The sequence below is a fragment of the Protomyctophum parallelum genome (assembly GCF_964188405.1).
Source record: "Protomyctophum parallelum genome assembly, chromosome: 10".
NCBI classification, from domain to species: domain Eukaryota; kingdom Metazoa; phylum Chordata; class Actinopteri; order Myctophiformes; family Myctophidae; genus Protomyctophum; species Protomyctophum parallelum.
In genome coordinates, this window is record NC_139704.1 from 30272143 (window position 1) to 30296356 (window position 24214).

The window sequence follows — 24214 nt, forward strand, 5'->3', positions numbered from 1 at the left end:
GCCCACAGACAGATACAGTTCATTCACCTATCTATGGTGGACTATATACTATACTGGCGACCCCCTGGAACTCCCTCAAGGACCCCTGGGGGTCCTTGAGGGAGCCTACTATACTAGATGTGTAGATGTGCCACGCAATGGCTTCTGTGTGTGGCTTCTGTGTGCGGCCTAGAGGGGTTCAAGCTACGCGCAGCGGCGCAACACAGCATTTCTTTGGGAAACCCAGCCATTGACTTTTATTTTTGTTTAAGAATGACTTCACAACACCATTACAATACTTTTGGACAAAATACATTGGCATTGGCTAGGCTCTATGAATTATCAATACTATTATGAATCATTGTTATTATTATTATTATTATTATAATGAATCTCTTACTTGACTCCACACACCCAAAGCACCAGACATCCATGGATGTTCTTCTTCCCCTCGGGCTGCTGGGTGTAGGTAAAGCCCAGGTGCTGCCACGGGCCTGGCTTCAGAACGCCCTCACCGGACTGGGCCTGGGCCAACAGGCCCGCTTTGATCTCATCGTTCGGGTCTATACAAATCCTGTAAGAAAGAAAGGCCGTGATTAGTTACATGCTGGAAGTTACTGCTTAAACAGTGAGACACATTAGAGAGCCAATTTAGGAGTCGGAGAAAGCGTCGGCACACTCTAATTGGCCGGGAAGCCAAACGAGTTAGAGCGGAGATAGCACGGACATTCACTTCCTTGTTTACGTTTTGCTGTCGATGCTGTTGGCATGTCATCTAGACAAAACTCAGAAGTATGTCGTGAGATACGCAAGTGCCGTGTGTCATTGACTCGTTAAAACGGCAAAGCATGCATTTAACTTCCATGCAATTAAGTCAACAAGCACTGCTATACTGTAGTGTACTATACTAATTAGGGATGTCCCGATACACTTTTTTTTGCTTCCGATCCGATCCCGATACCTCCATTTCTGTGTTAGCCGATACCGATACAGAATACCGATACCAGTGTCGTGATCTCATGTTGTGTTTATAGCTATCTAGCTATATATCTCATGTTGTGTTTATAGCTATCTAGCTATATATCTCATGTTGTGTTTATAGCTATCTAGCTATATATCTCGTGTTGTGTTTATAGCTATCTAGCTATATATCTCGTGTTGTGTTTATACTGTAGCTATCTAGCTATATATCTCGTGTTGTGTTTATACTGTAGCTATCTAGCTATATATCTTGTGTTGTGTTTATACCAGACTCCTCACTCAAATGTGCACTTGCAGTTCTGGCAACTTCAAAGCAAATTCCAGATGTCCCAACATTTTATTTACCTGCCATAGTATTAACACCTTACCCCTGTGTCAGATCTGTGGTTAGACAGACTGGCATATTCGCAGATACCGATATGACCCGATGACAAATAAGGGCCGATCCGATACTTTTCCCGATACCGATACAGTATCTGGACATCTCTAATACTAATACTATGAATGAATAGAAACTTTGAATTACTATAATTCACACTGTTCACCAGCCTCAATCATGAGTCTGTGTACTATCAGCTGCTGCTTGTGTGTTCTTAACACACGTTGCAGGTCCCACGTTACTTGGAAACTTGGATTCATTCATATAGTTGTTTTGCTGCCCAGCGCCCACTGGTTACTCATTGACTGCTGAGTCCATTTAAAAATGGTTTTAATCTAATAAAGCCCTACAGGGGCTGAACTGAACCCAATTTAGGTATTTGAATCATTGTGCCCTCAGAAGGACACGGTGAGATCTCTCAGGTCCTTCTGAATCATTGTGCCCTCAGAAGGACACGGTGAGACCTCTCAGGTCCTTCTGAATCATTGTGCCCTCTCAGGACACGGTGAGATCTCTCAGGTCCTTCTGAATCATTGTGCCCTCTCAGGACACGGTGAGATCTCTCAGGTCCTTCTGAATCATTGTGCCCTCAGAAGGACACGGTGAGATCTCTCAGGTCGTTCTGACTAAAGCCTTCTATCCCCAAAATCGATGCTTTAAAAACTACGGGTGACGTTCTCTTGGTGATAAAGAAAACATTTGTCGTTTCTTTTCCGTTTTTATTTTTATGTAGGGATTTATTTGTATGCGTTTTGATTTTACAGCGCCTTGTTATAACTCTTGTTTTCTTTGGTTTATATATGCCAGTGGTTCCTCAAAGTGGGGTCCGGGGACCCCCAGGGGTCCTCGAGGGCGTTCCAGGGGGTCCCCAGGAAAATGATAGTTTGGAATCCAAATGGACCCTTATGGGTCTGTAAGTCAGAGTTACATTAACATTGATTTTACAATATATCTGTAACTCAGTTACATTAACATTGATTTTACAATATATCTGTAACTCAGAGTTACATCAACATTGATTTTACAATATATATCTGTAACTCAGAGTTACATTAACATTGATTTTACAATATATCTGTAACTCAGTTCCATTAACATTGATTTTACAATATATCTGTAACTCAGAGTTACATTAACATTGATTTTACAATATAAACTGGGGTCTCAGAGATAGAAATGCCATTAAAATGGGGGTTCCGTGACCGTAGCCTAAATGCATGTAAAACTGGGGGTCCTCAAAAATTAAATAATCTCTCATGGGGGACCTTGGGTGACTTAGTCTCAATGTGGGGGTCCTTGACATGAAAACGTTTGGGGGAACCACTGATATACGGTACTCTTCTTAAGGACATTTCCACCCACTGTGGTTCTCACCTGAATGTGAGTGATCCTGTGGAGAAGGCTCAGTCTCACCTGAATGTGAGTGATCCTGTGGAGAAGGCTCAGTCTCACCTGAATGTGAGTGATCCTGTGGAGAAGGCTCAGTCTCACCTGAATGTGAGTGATCCTGTGGAGAAGGCTCAGTCTCACCTGAATGTGAGTGATCCTGTGGAGAAGGCTCAGTCTCACCTGAATGTGAGTGATCCTGTGGAGAAGGCTCAGTCTCACCTGAATGTGAGTGATCCTGTGGAGAAGGCTCAGTCTCACCTGAATGTGAGTGATCCTGTGGAGAAGGCTCAGTCTCACCTGAATGTGAGTGATCCTGTGGAGAAGGCTCAGTCTCACCTGAATGTGAGTGATCCTGTGGAGAAGGCTCAGTCTCACCTGAATGTGAGTGATCCTGTGGAGAAGGCTCAGTCTCACCTGAATGTGAGTGATCCTGTGGAGAAGTCGGCCCACACCTGCAGCATCAGAGCCTTGGAGCCCATGGAGAGAATGTGGATGAGGCTCTCGTCCACCGTCCTCTGCCCCGCCTGGGAGGTTCCGTGGTGGGGTTCAGCTGTCGCGGCCTTACTCCCCTCCTCTGGAGAAGCAGCAACATGGATTCATTCATAGAGTTGTTGCTGTCATGCAGAAACCCTCTTATCGCCGAATCGTCTCGTTTTCAAATTGTTATATTTTATTTTCCTCGCTTCCTCCATAAATAGAATAGCACGTCTACATGCTAACAATGTGTCGCATCGGGACACATTGTGACCTTGTTGATTCCATTTTCCATACATTTTCAAGGTGAAAGTGGTTTTAAGTGGTCTGTGGGTTTAAAAGATATCCTACTATAAATGCACCATGTCTGTGTGTGTGTGTGTGTGTGTGTGTGTGTGTGTCTGCGTGTGCGCGTGTGTGTGTGTACGGTTGTAATGCACGTAACTCGAGAACCGTTCGCCCCACCGACTTAAAATTCGGCACACGTGGTCCACACCCCCGCAGGGAGTGCAGTGCCCGGTATCGAGTCGATCGGACCCCACGGTTGAGCAAGTGTGAGTGAGCGAGCGAGTGGCTGAGACCTTCGGCTAAATTGTAATTTGGCTTTAAACTCTTACCTTTGTCTTTCTCCGAGTCCTTCTCCTCGGCCTCGTCCGCCCTCCTCAGCCACACAGAGGCGCTGAAGCCGCTGGCCATGTGGGGCCAGCAGTTCTGCCCCACCAGGGGCAGGTGGAGCGGGGCCACGTGCCAGGGAGAGGTGCGCAGGTGGCTGGGCCGAGGAGACTCGCCGCCGCCGCCACCGCTAACCTCTCTGCGGCCGGGTGACAGTTTGCCCCTCCAGAGCAGGCCCACGCCTTTGTCCAGTGGTGGGGGGGAAGAAATAAAAAGTACTTGCTTGTTTTAATTATCCCACTTAGCCCTGAGGACGATTCTACCAAATGTCTTCTAAATCCTGACAGTTTTCAGAAAAATCTATGTCAGTGGTTCTCAAACAGTTCCATGTCAAGGACGCCCAGAAATATATATGTAATTGGCCGCCCGCCGACCCCCTATCTGAAAATATGTTGTTCCAGCAGGAACCCCCCGCCCCCAGAAGCAAAGATTTGAGTTAAAAACGTTCGCTCTGAAAGAATATACATCCAAAGATTTGCGCCACATTTTCACAGGTTTTTGAAAAATAGCAGACCTACTACAAGCTCATAGCGCGGCTATTTTTCAATAGCTAAAGTAGAACATAATGCTTAAAACACCAAAAAAGGGTTCCCCACCCAGAATTCCTTGACGTGAAATAGTTGAGAATCACTGACATAGAAACATGAGGTTTTTCAGAAAACTGTCAGGATTTAGAAGACATTTTATTTTTTTTCCAACGTCGGGCAGTACAGTAGCCTACTAAAGTCACTTTAGTTTCCACCACTGACCTTTGGCCCCCGCTGCGGCGCCGCTCTGTCTGGACCCCGGTGACGCCCCTCCTCCGCCCGGCGTGGAGGTCCCGAGGATTATGGGAAAGGACAGGTAGTGGAGAGGCTCCATCTCCACGTTGGCCTCCACGATCTGCAGGATACCCTTCAGCAGGATCTCCTGACGAGGAAGAGAAGAGGGAAACCGTCATGTATACATTGTTTTTTTTATGTTTTATTGACACTACTTTTGCCGGGCCCGGGCGGTTATACAGTAGCTCAACCGTCTGTCTGGGCACCTGAAGGCTCATACTGTACATAGTCTGGATTTTCGGTGGTGAGGTGACCACCGAACTACAACATGACTGTTGTCACTGAGCCGCGATGAAGAGCAAACCACCGCCCCAGCCCTTCTCTCTGTTTTTACTCACCACCGCTCAACGTTATTTCAGCTCCGGTGGTCACCTCACCACCGGAGCGGTGGTCACCTCACCACCGGAGCGGTGGTCACCTCACCACCGAAAATAGACTATGAATAGGCCTTAAGCTGCCAAACCAGCCAGTCGACGTGCCGCAGGTTCGACTCCCCGAGCCCTGGCGGCCTTTGCCACGTGTCACTCCACCATCTCTCTCCCACCCCTATCCTGTCTGACCACTGCTCCCTATCAATAAAGGCATAAAAGGCAAAACAAATCATACACTTTTGTCGGGAACTTTTCAGAATAAAAGGCATTAGAGTGCCAAGCAGATGAGGCCGATTTTACTCTGAAAAGCCCCGCCTTCCATTTCAGCCCCAAAACCGGGAAGGTATAATGTTCCATTACTACCTGGCGCTACCTCCTCTGATCTCTCCTTAGAAGCGTTACTATTCCAAACGAGGTGCTTCGTTTAGGTCATAAGTGAGGAGAGGACATGGGCGTTCTGATCAAAACCATGGAGAGCGCCGTAGATTCAGAGATAAGAGCACGCTTTGTCGGCCCGTAAACAAGGAAGTGGAGGCAGGCAAAACATGTCCGGGAGCTCTGAGCAAGGGGTGTGTGTGTGTGTGTGCGTGTGTGTGCACGTGACTGTGCGTGTGCGTGCGTGAGGCCGCGGGCGAGCGCCGACGGGTGCTCCCCGATATTTTAACACATAAGTGTTAAAATATATATATTGGACCGTCCATCCAAGGCTCTGCATCAAACCTCAAGTAACCCAGAGAGACTACATAGCATAGAGATGATAAAGACCATGGCATGATGAGATGCTACTGTACTATTTACAAACAGGCATCTAGGAGACAGCGCAGGCAACCCCATCACATTCACAGCCTATACGTTAAACCTAGTATTTGCACTTGGCTGTGGATTGTGTCTCGCTACCAATAATAGCAGATCTACAAACACTCACGATGTGTCGCAACCTTGCAAGATCGTAGATGTACTCTTTTCTGTGCGCGACACCAGTGCGTCACAGAAAGTACAGAATAAAACCAGGCTTTATGATCCTACGATCAAACCGTTAACTTGAGGATTTTGAAAAGGTAAGCCGTGCTGCAATATGCTGCCTTCCATTTTAATATACAGTAAGTTGTTGATCGTCTCATTATCAAAGTATTATAGAGAGTAAAACACACTCTGTTCCGCTAACACAGTGGTTCCCAAACTTGTTCATGTCAAGGACCCCCATATTGACACTAATTAGCCCGCGGACCCCCCGTTTGAAGAGATAATGCCAGGGACCCCCATAAGAGAAGATTTTTACGGCTCTAGCAGTGATTCTCAACCCGTTTAATTTCAAGGACCCCCAGTTTGACATGCATTAGTCTACTCTACGGAACCCCCATTTAATGGCATTTCTATCTCTGAGACCCCCAATTCATATTGTAAACATCTGTGTTAATTTAACTCTGAGAGTGTACAAATGTACATTTGTACACTCTCAGAGTTACAGACCCATAAGGGTCCATTTGGTTCCAAACTATCATTTAGCTGGGGACACCCGGCTGGTACTCCCTCAAGTACCCGCTAACGGATCTGATTTCTAAAAACAGTTGGCTGGTCGTCAGATTCCAATTAACAGCAGGTCTGTGGTAATAACTAGTTCACTGACACAACGGTGCTAATTATGCTTCTGACGAAGTGAAGACAGCCCAGGAGAGAATGTGTTGACGGCTCCACAGAGGAGCGAGGCAGAGCGGCTGTGTCTGATCGTCTAAGGCTCTGAAGCAGAACAAATTATGTCCAGGATTCTTGCAAATATTGTATGTAACTTTTATATTTTAATTAGCTCTTTTGTTAATGGTACGAGATACCAGGGTTGTGGTCTCTTTCAGAGCTGGAACTCTGGAGGGGGTGGGAGGGGTAAAATACTCATTTTTGTATGTTATTTTCTATTTGACCCATATGTGATTTGAAAATGTTAATAAAGAAACTGTGATTAAAATAGTTTTTTTTTTAATTTTGAAGGTTCTTTCAAATTTTGGTGAAAATGTTATGTTAACCCATTCTGGATAGGAACCCCTTTTGGTGTTTTAACTAAGCATTATGTTATACTTTAGCTATTGAAAAATAGCAGATCTACAAGCTCATAGCGCGCCACCGAGTGGCACGCTATGAGCTTGTAGATCTGCTATTTTTGGCGTCACCAATAAAAAAAAACTTGAAAATGCGGCACAAATCTTTGAATATATATTCTTTCAGAAGACTTTTTTATTTTATTTCGACGTCAGGTCTAAATGGGTTAACCCATTCTGAACGGGCACCCGTTTTGGTGTTAGCATTATGTTATGCTTTATCTATTGAAAAATTGCAGATCTACAAGCTCAAAGCGCGCCACCGAGTGGCGCGCTACGAGCTTGTAGGTCTGCTATTTTTGAAAAATCGAAGAACGACTGACATTTTTAGAATCTGATCTCAGGTCAGAATGGGTTTTAATCAGACCAGTGTGTGTCCAGTGGAAACCTCGTATGAATCTGATCTCAGGTCAGAATGGGTTAAGGATAAACAAACACTATGGGCCTTAATCAATGGTGTGACAACAGTGACGGTAAGCCAACAATCAATGTCAACAAAGTGTGAGCGAACGCTAACAATATGAATGATCACCACAGAGTGAACCGCGATAACGATAAAGTTTTCCATTAATTTACCGTCGGAGGGGTTTTCTCCAGGAAGAGCAGAATCAATAGGGCCAGTTCCTCGGCTGTGATTCGCCGGATCACCATGGCAACCAACAGCTCCACTAGGACAGTCTGGCAATCTGGATGGGGGCCAATGAAAAAGATGATTACGCAATAACACACAGGCTGCACGCAACACACACACACACACACACACAGAAACACTACCAAATCCAGGCAGACAGAGTGTTCCTTCTGAACTATTAATCTCCCACAGCCATGAGTAGAGCCGGCGTGAGCCCTTGTTGGTGGTGGTGGAGAAAACAACAAAACAAAATAAGATCAATTTAGAATGGTCCACGACACAGATAGAAAGTGAGAGAGAGAGAGAGAGAGAGAGAGAGAGAGAGAGAGAGAGAGAGAGAGAGAGAGCAAGATAACTGTATTATCCACTGGCGAAAAATGTCTGTTTGGCTTCACCCTGGTTCATTCAATAAAATTCAATTCAATAAAAGTTAACTAAAACAGAGGAGGCGTTCAATATGGATTAGAAACATTTTGCTTGTTTATCAAATGCTACCCAGAATGATACATTCAATGATTCTTTCCTTCATTTCCGTGAACTTTCGTTTCATTTTTGACCCCTCTGTCACACGGAACTATGTTTTTTTTGTGTCCATATCACTACGCCCCAAAAAATAGTTCCATTTGATAAGAGGGGTCAAAGTTGAACAAAAGTTGCGCTAATATTTTAGAACTAGGTCAACAATACAAATGACGTTAGTTTTGTGGATTCATTTACTTTTACTGCGTGGCCCCAGTGCCCCTCACAAAATGACCGGAATTACTTAATATTTCACCAAAACCAGAGCAGAACTCCCACCACAGGACTAGGCAATCAATTATTACAGTTGCAACCACTATATTAAATGGCAAGCATTTCATACAGCTTAACCCTTTTACTGCTGCCATTTATTGAGAAATTAGGACCTAATTCATGCCAGCATTTTTTTAATTTGAGCTCTTATTTTGAAAAGCCACATTTTGCCTCAACCGGAAGTGAGCTTATCCCTGCCAGCTTTACGTTGCCAAGACAACCTTTGTTTACATAATCGAATCATTGCCGGTACATATAGCACTCCACAACGTCGGCTCTGTGCCGTCAAAGAAACGCTGTTTTGACCAAAAATGCCATCTGGGACAAGGAATAGGAGATACAGGCGATTGAAAGAAACGGATAGAATGGATTCTTATGGCGACCGCGATCTAATCTGAACGATCCAGTGCAGTGCTAACAACAATGCTAGCTAACCGGCTAACGTGAGTAGCATTATGGCTCGATCGATCATATGCACTATAAAAGTATAATTGCCGAAGGGCTACGGCAATGGCAGCAAGGTGTATTATCAAATTGAGGCTTTGATTGCCGAAGGGCTTCGGCAATGGCAGGAAGACGGTTAAGTTAAAAAAATCTGAACTATAACTTTATTTCTTTCCTTTACTCTTGTTTTAGCCATTCTTTAGGACGTCTGCCAGTTACTAAATACAGTACTTCTGTATGTGCACATTCACGTTTATTCCCATTTAACCAGTAATCATTGTTCTATTTTATACATTCTTGTAAAATATATAAAACAAGTGGCTGATGAAGTCCATCAGTAACTGTGGCTGGCAGACAAAGTATTCAGGCTTTTCCACAACTCAAATAAAACAAAACAATTAGCGTTGTCCCGATTTTTTTCAGACCGCGTACGAGTACTGTACTTAACTTCGATACCTAGTACCGATTTTTTTGTTTGATTTTATTTTACCCCCTTTTTCCTCATAGATGCAAATGGTTCTCCGATCTACACGTTGTCAGTTATGCTTGTTGTAGATCGGCTGATTTTGGGCTGATTTTCTGCAGTGTTGTTTGGTCAGACTTGCTCCCGTTGCATTCGTTCAGCGTGCCTATAGTGTCAATTGAATGTTTTGGTACTCGGGTCAAAGTATCGGGGGGGGGGGGTTCCGAGTACGGAGTACTGAGTATTTGAGGGTGGTATCGGCCCAAGTAGCCGATACCAGTACCAGTATTGGAACAACTGTAAAAACAATGAGACAAACCTGTCAAGGAGGGATCCGTTTGGCTGAGGATGTTGTGGAAACCAGAGAGGATGGTTTTGACTCCGCCCTGTGTGGACCAGAACAATGTGTCATCATCCACACTGTACATACTGTACACTTACTACAACACAGCTGGGAGGAGAGAGGTGCAAAGTGCAGACAGAATCTGAGTGCTGTTTTTTTTTAATATTTTTCATTTACTTTTAGTCACCTGGAATGTTTTAGTCGACTAAATCTACAGTTGATTTAGTAGACTAAAATGTATTTTGGCGGGCCTTGATGCCGCCGTATTGACTGGGGAGGAGAAGGAGAAGGAGGAGGAGGAGGGGGGGGGGAGGAGGAGGAGACGAGCGAGGAGGAGGGGGACAGGGAGGAGGGGGAGGAGGAGGAGGGGGAGGAGGGGGACAGGGAGGAGGGGGAGGAGGACGGGGAGGAGGAGGGGAAGGAGGAGGAGAAGGAGGAGGGGGAGGAGGGGGACAGGGGAGGAGGAGGGGAGGAAGAGGGGGAGGAGGAGGGGAAGGGGGAGGAGAAGGAGGAGGGGGAGGAGGAGAAGGAGACGGGCGAGGAGGAGGAGGAGGAGGAGGAGGATGAGGGGGAGGAGGAGGAGGAGGAGACGGGCGAGGAGGAGGAGGGGGAGGAAGAGGGGGAGGGGGAGGAGAAGGAGGAGGGGGAGGAGGGGGAGGAAAAGGGGGAGGAGGAGGGGAAGGGGGAGGAGAAGGAGGAGGGGGAGGGGGAGGAAAAGGGGGAGGAGGAGGAGGAGGAGGAGAAGGAGACGGGCGAGGAGGAGGAGGAGGAGGAGGGGGGAGGAGGAGGAGGAGGGGGAGGAAGAGGGGGAGGAGGAGGAAGAAAAGGGGGAGGAGGAGGGGAGGAGGAGGGGGAGGAGAACCTGTAGAACAGTGGGTCACATGGTTCCAGAACGTTTTTAGCCCAAAAGTGAGACCCAAAGAGAGAGATTGATTGGTCGGACCTGGTCGTAGAGCAGCGCGGCGTTGAGGGGGTTGGCGTGCACCGCCCCCAGCAGGCTGTGGAACACGTGCTTCAGGACGTCCAGGTCGGGCGAGCCGGCGGCGAGCAGCTGCAGCTCCATGGTGCAGATCTCTGGGAAGAGGAGCACGCCGCGCTCCCCCACCCCCACCCCGGGGGGGCCCGCCGCTGACCCCGCTGCGGACGCCGCCGAACCGCCAAACTCGCCGTGCAACACGTCCGATTCCGCCTTCAGCCCTGCGACAGAAACCACACAGACACCACAGGGATGAAGCATAGAGTATTAAAAGGATTTGTTTTCCCTTAGGCAAGGCATTTGGCCTGCAAAAACCTAACCAAAAATGTATTATTCGATAAAGTTACAATTAATTTAAATAAGGGCTTCGGCTTTCGGCTCAGGCATAATATATTAATATAATATATATAGTGTTTTTGTTTTCCTTTTGTGTGTATATTGATAGGTAACCTGTGAAATATTTCTGCTATGTCCTTTTCTTTTTTTTTCTTTTTTCGTATCTATTATTTTCGCTATGTCATTGTTTCTGGTTTTACTTGTCTTTATGTTGTCCTAAGTGGGGTATTTTGTATCTGTATGACCACACCGTGGTGTTCACATAAAATAAGTATAAAGTATTAAAAGGATAGAGACTGAACCAGAGAGACAGCCCCGCTATTGATTTCCAGTGGAAGTTGCTCAGTGGCGTTTTGAAGCACCCGGAAGAACCGTCTATGCGTTTTTTTGCAAACGGACGCTTAAGCAATAATACAAGAGAGGGTGTGGGTTAACGTGATTATTGCCACGACAGGGATCCGGTCAGGAACGAGACGTAGTCGAGTTCCGCAAGCATCACTGAAGTGGCAATAATCACGTTAAACAACACCCTCAAGTGTAATATTGCAATTCTACCACAGTTAACCTTAAAACTAAGAAAATCGCTGAAAGAATATATATTTTTAATGACAGATGTAGTCACTACGACCACAAATGTCCCAAGAAACTAGCTAGCCTAGCCACGAGTTTGCTAGCGCTCTGGGAGAACAGAGCGGCTGAATTATTTGTTTTGCTGGTTTAACCCACGGCTAGAAGGCTGTTTCAACCAATCAGATTGCTTCCTCGAAAAGACCTGTGGTAGAATCAATGTTAAAGCCCAGCTGCACTGGGGTTTCCTCGTCATAACTCCACGGGTCCGCCTGCAGTCCCCGCTCTTACCACTAGGGCCGACCGAGCGCCTCAACGTTGGAGAGCCTCACTGGGGGCTTGGGTTGAAAAAGAAGTCCATACGACCAAAACATTTAAACAAATCCCCCCACCCTCCCCCAAAAGCTAACACTTGAAATTGACACACACGTGACGCGTGTCTTTCCGCAGTCAGTAAAGGACCTCCCCCCTCTGCGCAAAGCCTCAACCTTCAATCTCCGGCGATCGCCGCTCATAAAGATGAATTAGTTCCCGTCCTGTGCCTCTCCCAGCAGCGGGACGGAGTCCCCTCATGATTCACAGGACAGAGAGCAGCCTCGGCAGGCTCTCACGTGGCTTCTGGGACGTGCCTTTATTAATGAAGCTTGCTTGGTCTCCCTCTCCCTCCCTCCCTCCCTTGCTCTCCTTCCCCCTTCCTATGTACTCACGCAGAGCTCCCTTCCATGTCGCACACATTCAAATATATATAATGCACTGAATAAAAAAAAAAAAAAAAAAAAAGAGTTCAACGATGCCCCAACATAGTTATCCGCAGCTCTCAGTTTTGTTTGTCAATTGAAACGGCCCTGCGTTCGGTCCGCGGACCCCAATGTGTTCTATACGGAACAGCAAACGCTCAACTGGTCGTCCGGACGGTCCGGTTGTATTCTGCTGCACTCCGAGGGGGAAATAAAACAAATCCAATTTGGATTCCACCAATCAATCCAATGTTTGATTGATTGAATCTTTTTTTTTATATATATATATATTTTTTATCCCACGATTTTGTAACCCATTTTTCACCCCTGTGTCAATCATCTAATGTGATCCTGGGCTCTGCACACCCTCCGCCAACCTACTCCCCATTATATGGGGGACAAGGGGAGAGCAACAGACTTGAACTCATGCTTCCTTCATGCCTGAGTGTCCAAGTTGCTCCTTTTACACCTGACAGGGGGGGAGTTTCCCTGGTTGGACGTACTGTAGCGCATGGAAGGAACACGTTATTCCAACCAGTTCCTAAAATTGAATATTTTATTAGGCAACATATAAATGCAAACAGCACAATGTACAGTCAGGCATTTTTGTTAAAAAAAAAGAAAAGGATTTCACCGAAGAAAGACCTTGCGGCCTTGTTTCCATTCGGGTCCTATATCCACTCACACATGTACTATTTACAAGGGGGTACTATCCAAGCGAATACATTAATATAAAACTAATTATTTAAACACATTTAGAGTGCCATTTCACACGGCGAAAACACCCAAGGATAAAGACATTCTGAAAATGTCAGCCTGCAACTTACTTTGACAAAATGAACTGTTGGCCCCGGCCTACAGTACAGTACACTGGGGATCAATGAATGAAGGCTCAGCAGAGACTTTACCCCCTCCGGAGGCTCAAGAAGGCGGGCCTTCCCACTCCCCTCCTTACCACCTTCTACAGGGGCACCATAGAGTCAATCCTGACTTACAGCTTCACCTCTTGGTTCGGCAGCCTCAAGGCACAGGAACAACACCAGCTGAATCGGGTGGTGAAGACAGCTGGAAGGATCATTGGTGCCTCTGTTCCCCCCTTGTTGGAGCTCTATAAAGAGCGCTGTGCCAGAAGAGCCACCAGCATCATTGGGGACCCCCATCATCCCTCCCACGGCCTGTTTATGCTCCTACCCTCAGGGAAAAGGTACAGGAGTATTTGGGCAAGGACAACCAGGATGAAAAACAGTTTTTTCCCAAGTGCAGTGAGGCTCATAAACGAACTGCGCCCCCTCCCCCCCCCTCCCCCCCCCTCTCCCGGCAAAACTGAATGAAGCGTTGGACTGAACTGGACAAAAAATGCACTTTTGGATGCACAACAGCACTTTAAAAAAAACAGTGCTGGTAACGTTTTGTTTTTAAGGATTGCACCATGCCACTTTATTTATTTATAGTTGTGCGTGGTGTTGGTAACTTTTAACTTGCCCATATGAATTGCACGTCATCATACATACTGGGGCTCTTTTTAAATGTTTGTCCATGTTGGTTTTAGTTTTTAGCTTGTGTTTTTAAATAGGCTCTATGTTTTATGTTGCACTGCCAATAACTGAGGGGAAACGATATTTCATGTTCTTTTGTATGCAAGTACATAGGAAAATGACAAATAAAATGATTCTGATTCTGATTCTGATTCTGATTCTGAACACCGAGGCTGATGGAAATACTGTACAATCAATGTTTAGAATGAAGGGGAAAGAAGATACGGTGTACTACCGGTGTACTGTACTGTACTGTACTGTACTGTATGTGCGTCTGACTGTGCGCGCATGCAAGAATACTACTTAACCCATTCTGACCTGTGATCAGATTCTAAAAAATGTCTTCTAACATCCTGACAGTTTCCTGAAAAAAGCTATGTTTCTGTGTCAGTCGTTCTTCGATTTAAAAAAAAATAGCGGACCTACAAGCTCGTAGCGCGCCACTCGGTGGCGCGCTATGAGCTTGTAGATCTGCCATTTTTCAATAGCTAAAGCACAACATGATGCTGACGCCAAAAAGGGGTTTCCGCCAAAAATGGGTTAAGTCACAAGATTCAGCTCATGAGGCTGTGGAGAGTGCAGCAACCTTACATCATGTAATAAGGGGTGCAAAACAAAGAGTCCATTCTGAAGAGATTAAAACAAAACACAGGGAGTTATTATAAGGAACAGAGTCTTAACCAAACCCACAGAGCAGAAAGGAGAACGGAGCTGACCAGAGGGTTGGGGAGGGGGGGGGGGGTTCACTGGCCACGAGAATAAACCACACCATGCATTTACTGACCTGTCATTCACACTGAATCGCACACACACACGCTATACAACACGCACACAGACACACACACACACACACGCTGTACAACTATAGCCGTTTCAATGCCGTGTGTAAATTCCGTCTTGCCGCGTCGTCCAGGAAGCTACTCATCTTTGCCAGTATGGACGTTTTTTAAGCCTCGTACTGTATACTGTACTGTACTGTAAAGACTGCTATTTTGTCCCCCCCAAAAAAAACCCCAAAACAACCGATGGTGGATCTCAGTCCTATAGGAGTACAGACAGGTTGACAGATCCATCTCAGTAATGGGGGGGGGGGGGGGGGGGAGAGAACATACTTTTTAAGGGTTTTCCCAGGGTTTAAATCGTTAGCTGCTTAATTAAGGGGGTTGGAGTCAAATGCACAACGTTTGGATCCATCAATCTCTCCGAGAGCGCTGAACTCTGGTCTCCGGTGTGTACACAACCAGCAGACGGCGGGGGGGATTGAGGGCACGAAGCAAAACATGTGAGAAAATAACCTCCGGGAAGTAAACAGGGGGAAGAAAAACTATGACAAAATTCATTTCAAACTGTCTTTTAAGTCTTTTAAGACATGGAATAAAAATAAATACAAATGAAGCAAATGACAATGATATCCATCAGTGAGATGTATAGCTACGGTAAAGGGACGCTCAGGAATGAGTAAATACTGTACGTAAATAAGTGTGTGTTAGAGTGTGTGTGTGTGTGTGTGTGTTTGTGTGTGTGTATGGAGTTTATACTGTACATTATGTGCAGTGCGCGATTCTAATGTGCTGTTCTTCTGGGTTTGTTTTATTCGTTATGATACAAATGTGTGTGCGTGTGTGTGTGGTCAGTGGTGAAGCAGAGAGAGAGAGGGAGGGAGAGAGAGAGAGAGAGAGAGAGAGAGAGAGAGGGAGAGAGAGAGAGAGAGAGGGGGGAGAGAGAGAGAGAGAGAGGGGCACAGAGGCGATAAGTATGATGACAGCCGCCTGAAAGCAGAAGTACTTCATGGAGTTTGCACAATACGATCCATGAACCCATTTTGACCTGAGATCAGATTCTAAAAAATGTCCGTTTTAAAATGACAGTTTTCTGAAAAAGCCATGTTTCTATGTCAGTGGTTCTTCGATTTTGTTCAAAAATAGCAGACCTACAAGCTCGTAGCGCGCCACTCGGTGGCGCGCTACGAGCTTGTAGATCTGCTATTTTTCAATAGCTCTAAAGCACAACATAATAATACTAATAAAGTGCGTTGAGTTGCGTGCAGCATAATACCGTACCTTCCTCCTGCTTGGCCATGTTGTTGTCCTCGGGGTTGCTCTCGCTGTCGGCGTCGTACCCTTCCTCCTCCCCGAGGGGCTTGTTGACGCTGCAGCCCTGTCCCCCTTCGTCTACCTCCTCAGACAGGTCCCCTCCGGCTGCTGGGGCCACGCTCTCCACCAACACCTGCAGCTTCTTACAGAGGGAGGGAGGGAGAGAGAGAGAGGGAGGGAGAGAGAGAGAGAGAGGGGAAGAGAGGGGGGGAGAGAGGGGGGAGAGAGAGAGAGAGAGAGAGGCAAAGAGGCGATAAGTAAGATGACAGCCGCCTGAAAGCAGAAGTACTTGGAGTTTGCACAATACGATCCTGCATGAACCCATTTTGACCTGAGATCAGATTCTAAAAAATGTCCGTTTGAAAATGACAGTTTTCTGAAAAAGCCATGTTTCTATGTCAGTCGTTCTTCGATTTTTTTTTCTAAAATGAGCTTGTAGATCTGCTATTTTTCAATAGCTAAAGCACAACATAATGCTAACACCAAAAAGGGCATCCCGCACAAAATGGGTTAAGGACATCTGGAAAATGACAAATTCATGAAGAGCTTACCCCATTCTGTAAAGCAAAAGACAAACTGTCTCTCACACACCAACGCGGTGCAAACTTAAAACCATACAGTCAGAATTTAAAACTTGACCAAAAGATGCTATAAATTACACTCGGCAGGAGACAAGCAGCAGTTCTCCGGTTGCAGCAGCAGAACGGTGAAAAGATTGTTTGAATGAATAAAAGATTACAGGATTTTAGTCATAAGACGGCATCAGCTGACATGTGAGGCATTCACACAGCCATTCCCACCACTGTGCAGTCAGGCGTGTGTGTGTGTGTGTGTGTGCACTGCAATGTGCACAAACGCGTGTACACATATAAACAAGGACAAAATGTGCAAACATGCACTTGCACAGAATGCAACCCGGGGAAATATCCCAGGTTTAGCATGAGATGATCTCCCCTTTTTGGAATAGCACTCAAGACAGGGAAATGACAGTTGACCCCCTTTCTGTTAGATATACCCATTCCACACCCACACACACCCACACCCACAACCACACCCACACACACAATAAGGACAGGTCTGGTGGATCAATCACCTTTAGACAGAGACATTGTGCTTGATGTCTGTCAATCACCTTTAGACAGAGACATTGTGCTTGATGTCTGTCAATCACCTTTAGACAGAGACATTGTGCTTGATGTCTGATTGTCTGTCAATCACTTTTAGACAGAGACATTGTGCTTGATGTCTGTCAATCACCTTTAGACAGAGAGATTGTGCTTGATGTCTGTCAATCACTTTTAGACAGACATTGTGCTTTATGTCTGGTGGAGAAATTATCTATTTTTAATTGATCATTTCAGTTCTATAATATCTCAAGGCACATTTTAAACTTATGGGGAACATCACACCATGACACAACGCTATTACTCTTTAAAAATAACAACAGCTGATTACATTAAAGATTTTCACAGCCGCTCTCTTGCGGGTAAAATGAGGACATTAATTCATGTCTTATCAAAGCACATGTTGTAGTTCTCAGGTGGGTCCTTGACACCATTTACTGTCCCGTACACTAACTTTCCACTGGGCACGGTGACGTGTCTAGTGTTGGTGGACGAGCAGGGAGAGGATATAAGAAGCAGGTGCACGATATCAAATAGTGACTCGGCTGCAGGATGAAGGGTTGTGTGGCTTTGCTTGTTTTACTGTTCTGTCTGTCTGAGGCTGCTGGGGCTCCGGGGGAGAGCGGACCGGTCAGCGAGAGACAGAGCGATGCGGAACCAGGTTCCCTCTTCACACAAGAAATATGGGATGCGATGATAGAGTTGAGAGACAGGGTGGCAGCCAGCGAGGAAGAAGCCAAGGAACAGAAGATGTTCATGACAGGTTAGAATGGTCACAATGGAGCTGGAAGAGGTTGTAAAGGTATACAGGATGAAATGTGTTTAAAATGTTTCATAGTTTAACATAATGTTGCTCTGTGATGTTTTCCAGTAATGGCTGCCAAATTGAGTGCTAGCGAGAGCCTCGTGAAAGACCTCCAGGCCCATGTTGCAGACCTCCAAACCAGACTCGGTACCAGTGAGGTCCATGTTGCAGACCTCCAAACCAGACTCGGTACCAGTGAGGTCCATGTTGCAGACCTCCAAACCAGACTCAGTACCAGTGAGGTCCATGTTGCAGACCTCCAAACCAGACTCGGTACCAGTGAGGTCCATGTTGCAGACCTCCAAACCAGACTCAGTACCAGTGAGGCCAATGTTGCAGACCTCCAAACCAGACTCAGTACCAGTGAGGCCCATGTTGCAGACCTCCAAACCAGACTCAGTACCAGTGAGGTCCATGTTGCAGACCTCCAAACCAGACTCAGTACCAGTGAGGTCCATGTTGCAGACCTCCAAACCAGACTCAGTACCAGTGAGGTCCATGTTGCAGACCTCCAAACCAGACTCAGTACCAGTGAGGTCCATGTTGCAGACCTCCAAACCAGACTCAGTACCAGTGAGGTCCATGTTGAAGACCTCCAAACCAGACTCAGTACCAGTGAGGTCCATGTTGCAGACCTCCAAACCAGACTCAGTACCAGTGAGGTCCATGTTGCAGACCTCCAAACTAGACTCAGTACCAGTGAGGTCCATGTTGCAGAACTCCAAACCAGACTCGGCACCAGTGAGGTCCAAGTTGAAGACTTGAAGGAAGAAAGTGAAGGTAATTTGATCCAGATGGTGTTCAGTGAATGTTCAGTATCGGCCCTACATGTGTAGTGTTGAAAAGGCACTTTGGGGGTTCATTAGTAGTTCACCCAAAAACGTATTATCAGTTACACTCCCCAAGAAGCCTTGAATTGACCACAACTCAACCGGTCATCACATTATATGCTTATTGGAATGTGACAAAAACGTAATAAAATAAATCACACCCGTGTTATCATCATACTAACTGTACATCACATTCCGTGCTCAGCCAATCAAATCATCACAAATGTCATTCACTTTTGGCATCTTTTTTCTGTCGGCACATTTTATCCTCAATATGTACTTTGCTCGGCCAATCAAATCATCACTATGGGGTGATCAGCCAATCAAATCATCAAGTTGGGAAAAGGAGGGGCTAGGGCCCCTCAGAAATCTCCATGAATTCAAGGCTTCATGAGGTGTGTAATTAAGTCACATTTTGGGTGAACTACTCCTTTAATTATTTAAATTGATCTCAGAGAATAGATAACTTTTTTTTATCATGTATCTTACTGTACAGGTGATCCATATAATCCATAATGGAAAGCTTACTCACTCAACAGTGAAAGTGCATGAGTATTTACTGTATGACTGACTTAATGCTAATGTACTGATTTCAGCTCATCTTGCTCAGCTGACCACCATAGAAACCAGGCTGACTGCTGCTGAAAGCCAAGTGCACCAACTGTGGAGTAAGTTTGTTTTATAAATTATAATATATACTAACATATTATTAAGTATACGTACATGTATATCAAAAGTAGGAATTGAAAAAATCCCCAAAAAGGTTCAATTAAATGGAGTACAAGGTACTCATATTTCCACTTTTTTATTGACACACTAATAAACGTTCATATACTATACTAATTATATATAAGTATGATATACTAATATAAAATATGTAAGTATATGCTCAGTAAACATTATGTTCAGTCTTCATTGTGTATGAAGAATTTACTGCACATTATTCCCCAAATATGCATATAAAATTAAATGATCTACTATTCTTTGGCACACATTTGGCTTTTTCTTTTGCAGATCTACAAGCTCATAAAGTAATGTGACATGTTGTGATCCTGTAGATCTGCTATATCTGTCAAAGAGGCTGTCAATGCCTGAATGGGTTAATGTTAGATAGGGTGTTTCTGTGTGGATGTATGGGCTGTCAAGGCCATCCTGAATGGGTTAATGTTAGATAGGGTGTTTCTGTGTGGATGTATGGGCTGTCATCCTGAATGGGTTAATGTTAGATAGGGTGTTTCTGTGTGGATGTATGGGCTGTCATCCTGAATGGGTTAATGTTAGATAGGGTGTTTCTGTGTGGATGTATGGGCTGTCATCCTGAATGGGTTAATGTTAGATAGGGTGTTTCTGTGTGGATGTATGGGCTGTCATCCTGAATGGGTTAATGTTAGATAGGGTGTTTCTGTGTGGATGTATGGGCTGTCAAGGCCAGAAAGTAGTGTTCCTGCATATATGACGATGATGTCACGTGCATAATAATATATATAATATTTAAACTGTTTGATAATGCTCCTCCTGTGTTGACAGACAAACCGAAGGTGGCCTTCTCTGTTGGTTTGACTGATGCTGGACAAGTTGGACCGTATAGTTCTAGAACCACTCTGATCTACAAGAAGGTCTTCACTAACGTCGGCAACGCCTACAATCCATCTACAGGTAGTGCAAAGGGTTTTTACTTAAGTAAAAGTATCAATACTGCAATAACTACTCTGTTACAAGTAAAAGTCCGGAATTCGAAATGTGCTTGAGTAAAAGTAAAAAGGTACTTAAAGTAGTACAAGTGAAAGTATTCATTATGCAGAATATACGTGCCATTTCAAGTTTTCAAATGTATATTAAAAAATCTTTTTGAAAATAGCAGATACCTGGTATACAAGCTTGTAGATCTGCTATTTTCAAATGGCCTAAATGTGGCTGAAGTGGTTAATATATATGTTTTGTAATATTAATCAATACCTACAAAGTAACTAGTGACTAAAATAAATGTAGTGGAGTAAAAGTACAATATTTATATCCAAGTATAAGTAAAAGTATTGGAAATTGGAAATACTCAAGTAAACTACAAATACCACAACATTGTACTTAAGTACACAGTGCTAAAGCAAATGTACTTAGTTACTTTCCAGCACTGTGTTTCACATTGAAAACAACAGTCCAGAGGAGATGAGGAAAGTAACCTCTTAACTCACACAAACTTGTAGATCTGACTTTTTAAATTAAGGTTTTTATTTTTATAATTGTATTTTTAATTTCTATTAATGTAATGTGTTCTCTCATCCTGTGTTCTCAGGGCTATTTTCTGCGCCGGTCAGAGGACTCTATCACTTCACATATACTGCATATAACCAGTGGTCACCAGAGCAGTTCTGTGTCTCCATGTATAAGAATGCCTCTTACCTCTTAGGTAACTGTGGATACAATAGTAGAGGTTATGAACAGTTATCTAGTGGGAGGATGGTAGAGCTGGAGGAGGGAGACACTGTTGACATGCGTTTACGTGGAGGGGAGAGGCTCTATGACTCCTCAAACCACCACAATGTGTTCAATGGTGTTCTGCTCTATGCTATGTAACACTGTCTGGTACCATTACTTTATACAGTGTTCTGGTCTATTCTATGTAACACTGTCTGCTACTGGTACCATTACTTTATACAGTGTTCTGGTCTATTCTATGTAACACTGTCTGCTACTGGTACCATTACTTTATACAGTGTTCTGCTCTATTCTATGTAACACTGTCTGGTACTGGTACCATTACTTTATACAGTGTTCTGGTCTATTCTATGTAACACTGTCTGGTACTGGTACCATTACTTTATACAGTGTTCTGGTCTATTCTATGTAACACTGTCTGGTACTGGTAGCATTACTTTATACAGTGTTCTGGTCTATTCTATGTAACACTGTCTGGTACTGGTAGCATTACTTTATACAGTGTTCTGGTCTATTCTATGTAACACTGTCTGGTACTGGTAGCATTACTTTATACAGTGTTCTGGTCTATTCTATGTAACACTGTCTGGTACTGGTACCATTACTTTATAGAGTGTTCTGGTCTATTCTATGTAACACTGTCTGGTACTGGTACCATTACTTTATAGAGTGTTCTGGTCTATTCTATGTAACACTGTCTGGTACTGGTACCATTACTTTATAGAGTGTTCTGGTCTATTCTATGTAACACTGTCTGGTACTGGTAGCATTACTTTATACAGTGTTCTGGTCTATATAGGCTGAGCTATCATTCCAGCTGACATCTTTAAGAGTCTCCTTATCATGAGGTTTGTCAGATTTCAATTCAGACAATAGATTTTTAATTTCAGATACATTAGTGAATGAAAATTCAATTTTTCATTATAATTTGTTCTGCATGATATCATTTTTTAATAATTGATCCAGATAGATGACTGTTTGCAGGCATGTCATTTCCTATGGTATGAACTTTACTTATGAAATAATAAGAGCGATATGCCAGCCAGTCCTCTGATCTACCTGAATCTACAGAAACTATTTTACCTTCATCTCTATCTTTCAGCAAGCTTCTCAGCGTTGTCAGCTTTTCATCTACCATTTTCAATATGATTTGAAAAACAATCTGAAATAATTATGAAAGTTTAAATTGTGTTGAAACATTGTAGCAATACAAATGTTCTCTCGTGGGGTCTATGCTGTCACAGACGGGGGTCCACAGACAAATAGATCATTTGGGATCTATGCTGTCACAGACGGGGGTCCACAGACAAATAGATCATTTTGGGGTCTATGCTGTCACAGACGGGGGTCCACAGACAAATAGATCATTTTGGGGTCTATGCTGTCACAGACGGGGGTCCACAGACAAATAGATCATTTAAGGGGTCCTTGACAGGAAAATGTTTGAGAAGCATTACGTTAAAGAGCCTCCATAATGTTCATATCCATCCTGTCATTAAACACATTGAAAAGCATTGTTGTCTGTTGTATGTTTTACTTTACAGGCGACACACACACACACACATACTACAAACACAGTGTTCTATTTCACCAACAGTCTGTGTTGGATTTTACAGTTACTTGTATTGTAAATTAAAGAGCCTGTTGTATTATGCAAATCACAGAGCAGAGGCTAGACGGTCAATGAGACACATTTTAACAGCCCATTTCTGCACGGCGGCAGAAGCAGCAGCAGTGATAAACAATAATGTATGTCTTACCTATATTTGGGAGAAAGTGCCTTCCCTTTCCCCATGAACACCAAAAGGGGTTCCCGCCCAAAATGGGTTAAGCATTTAAATGATGCTATAAGACACACATTATGTTTCTGTGTAAAAATAAGTAATTAAATAACATAAAAAAGTTATCTAAATGGATAAATGCTATTCACTGGAGTGCATGGACTTTATAAAGTGGACACTGGACAAAAGACGGCTCCGCGAGGCACTGTTGTGACATATGCACGCGTTCAGGGTCCTCTACCACACCCCACTCTCCACTAAGCGGGAGAGGTGTAAAATTCCCAGCAGCAGACGTTCTACCAAGGACAGGTAATGTACTTAAATAATCAAGTAAACTCATAGACCAAATCACTCAGAGAACTAAGCTTCCGAAAATTGGGGATGGGGATCGGTGAAGCATAAATCTGTTATACCTAAATGCTCAATGTTGGAATTGGATAAATTACACAAAAGCAATTAGAAATGATTAGGCATGTAACGATACACTCAACTCACAATACGATACGTATCACGATATGAGGTTCACCATACGGTTTTTCACAATATTTTAAACACAAATTCATTTTCCAGAGAGATCTTTTTTTTAATGATTTATCTTCCCCCCCCCCGCCCCCTTGCCTTCCTTGATGTATTAATGAGAATCAACGACCATCACCTGGGCACAGTCACAGACACACACAGCTCCCCTCTGCAGGATTCTACTACCGAAAGTGACTGGATGGTCTGACAGTCTCTCATTTCTCTCCAAAACCACTGGAATATTCACTTGAATATGATGGAATATGATTAAAGCTCACATTTCATATCTCTCACACACACACACACACACACACACACACACACACACACACACACACACACACACACACACACACACACACACACACACACACACACACACACACACACACACACACACACACACACACACACACACACACACACACACACACACACACACACGTCTGGTGGATCAATCACCTTTAGACATTGTGCTTGATGTCTGTCAATCACCTTTAGACAGAGACATTGTGCTTTATGTCTGGTGGAGAAATTATCTATTTTTAATTGATCATTTCAGTTCTATAATATCTCAAGGCACATTTTAAACTTATGGGGAACATCACACCATGACACAACGCTATTACTGTTTAAAAATAACAACAGC

General features: G+C 44.3%; 1 protein-coding gene across 1 annotated transcript in view; it reads right to left on the reverse strand.

Moving 5' to 3' along the window:
- lyst (lysosomal trafficking regulator) overlaps positions 1-24214 on the reverse strand; it is a 147308-nt gene that overhangs the window by 64647 nt on the left and 58447 nt on the right. Inside the window, 8 exon segments of the mRNA XM_083774566.1 lie at positions 380-553; positions 3143-3302; positions 3820-4056; positions 4624-4783; positions 7733-7842; positions 9806-9872; positions 10773-11026; positions 16041-16215. Coding sequence (XP_083630692.1) covers positions 380-553; positions 3143-3302; positions 3820-4056; positions 4624-4783; positions 7733-7842; positions 9806-9872; positions 10773-11026; positions 16041-16215 — 1337 coding nt within the window.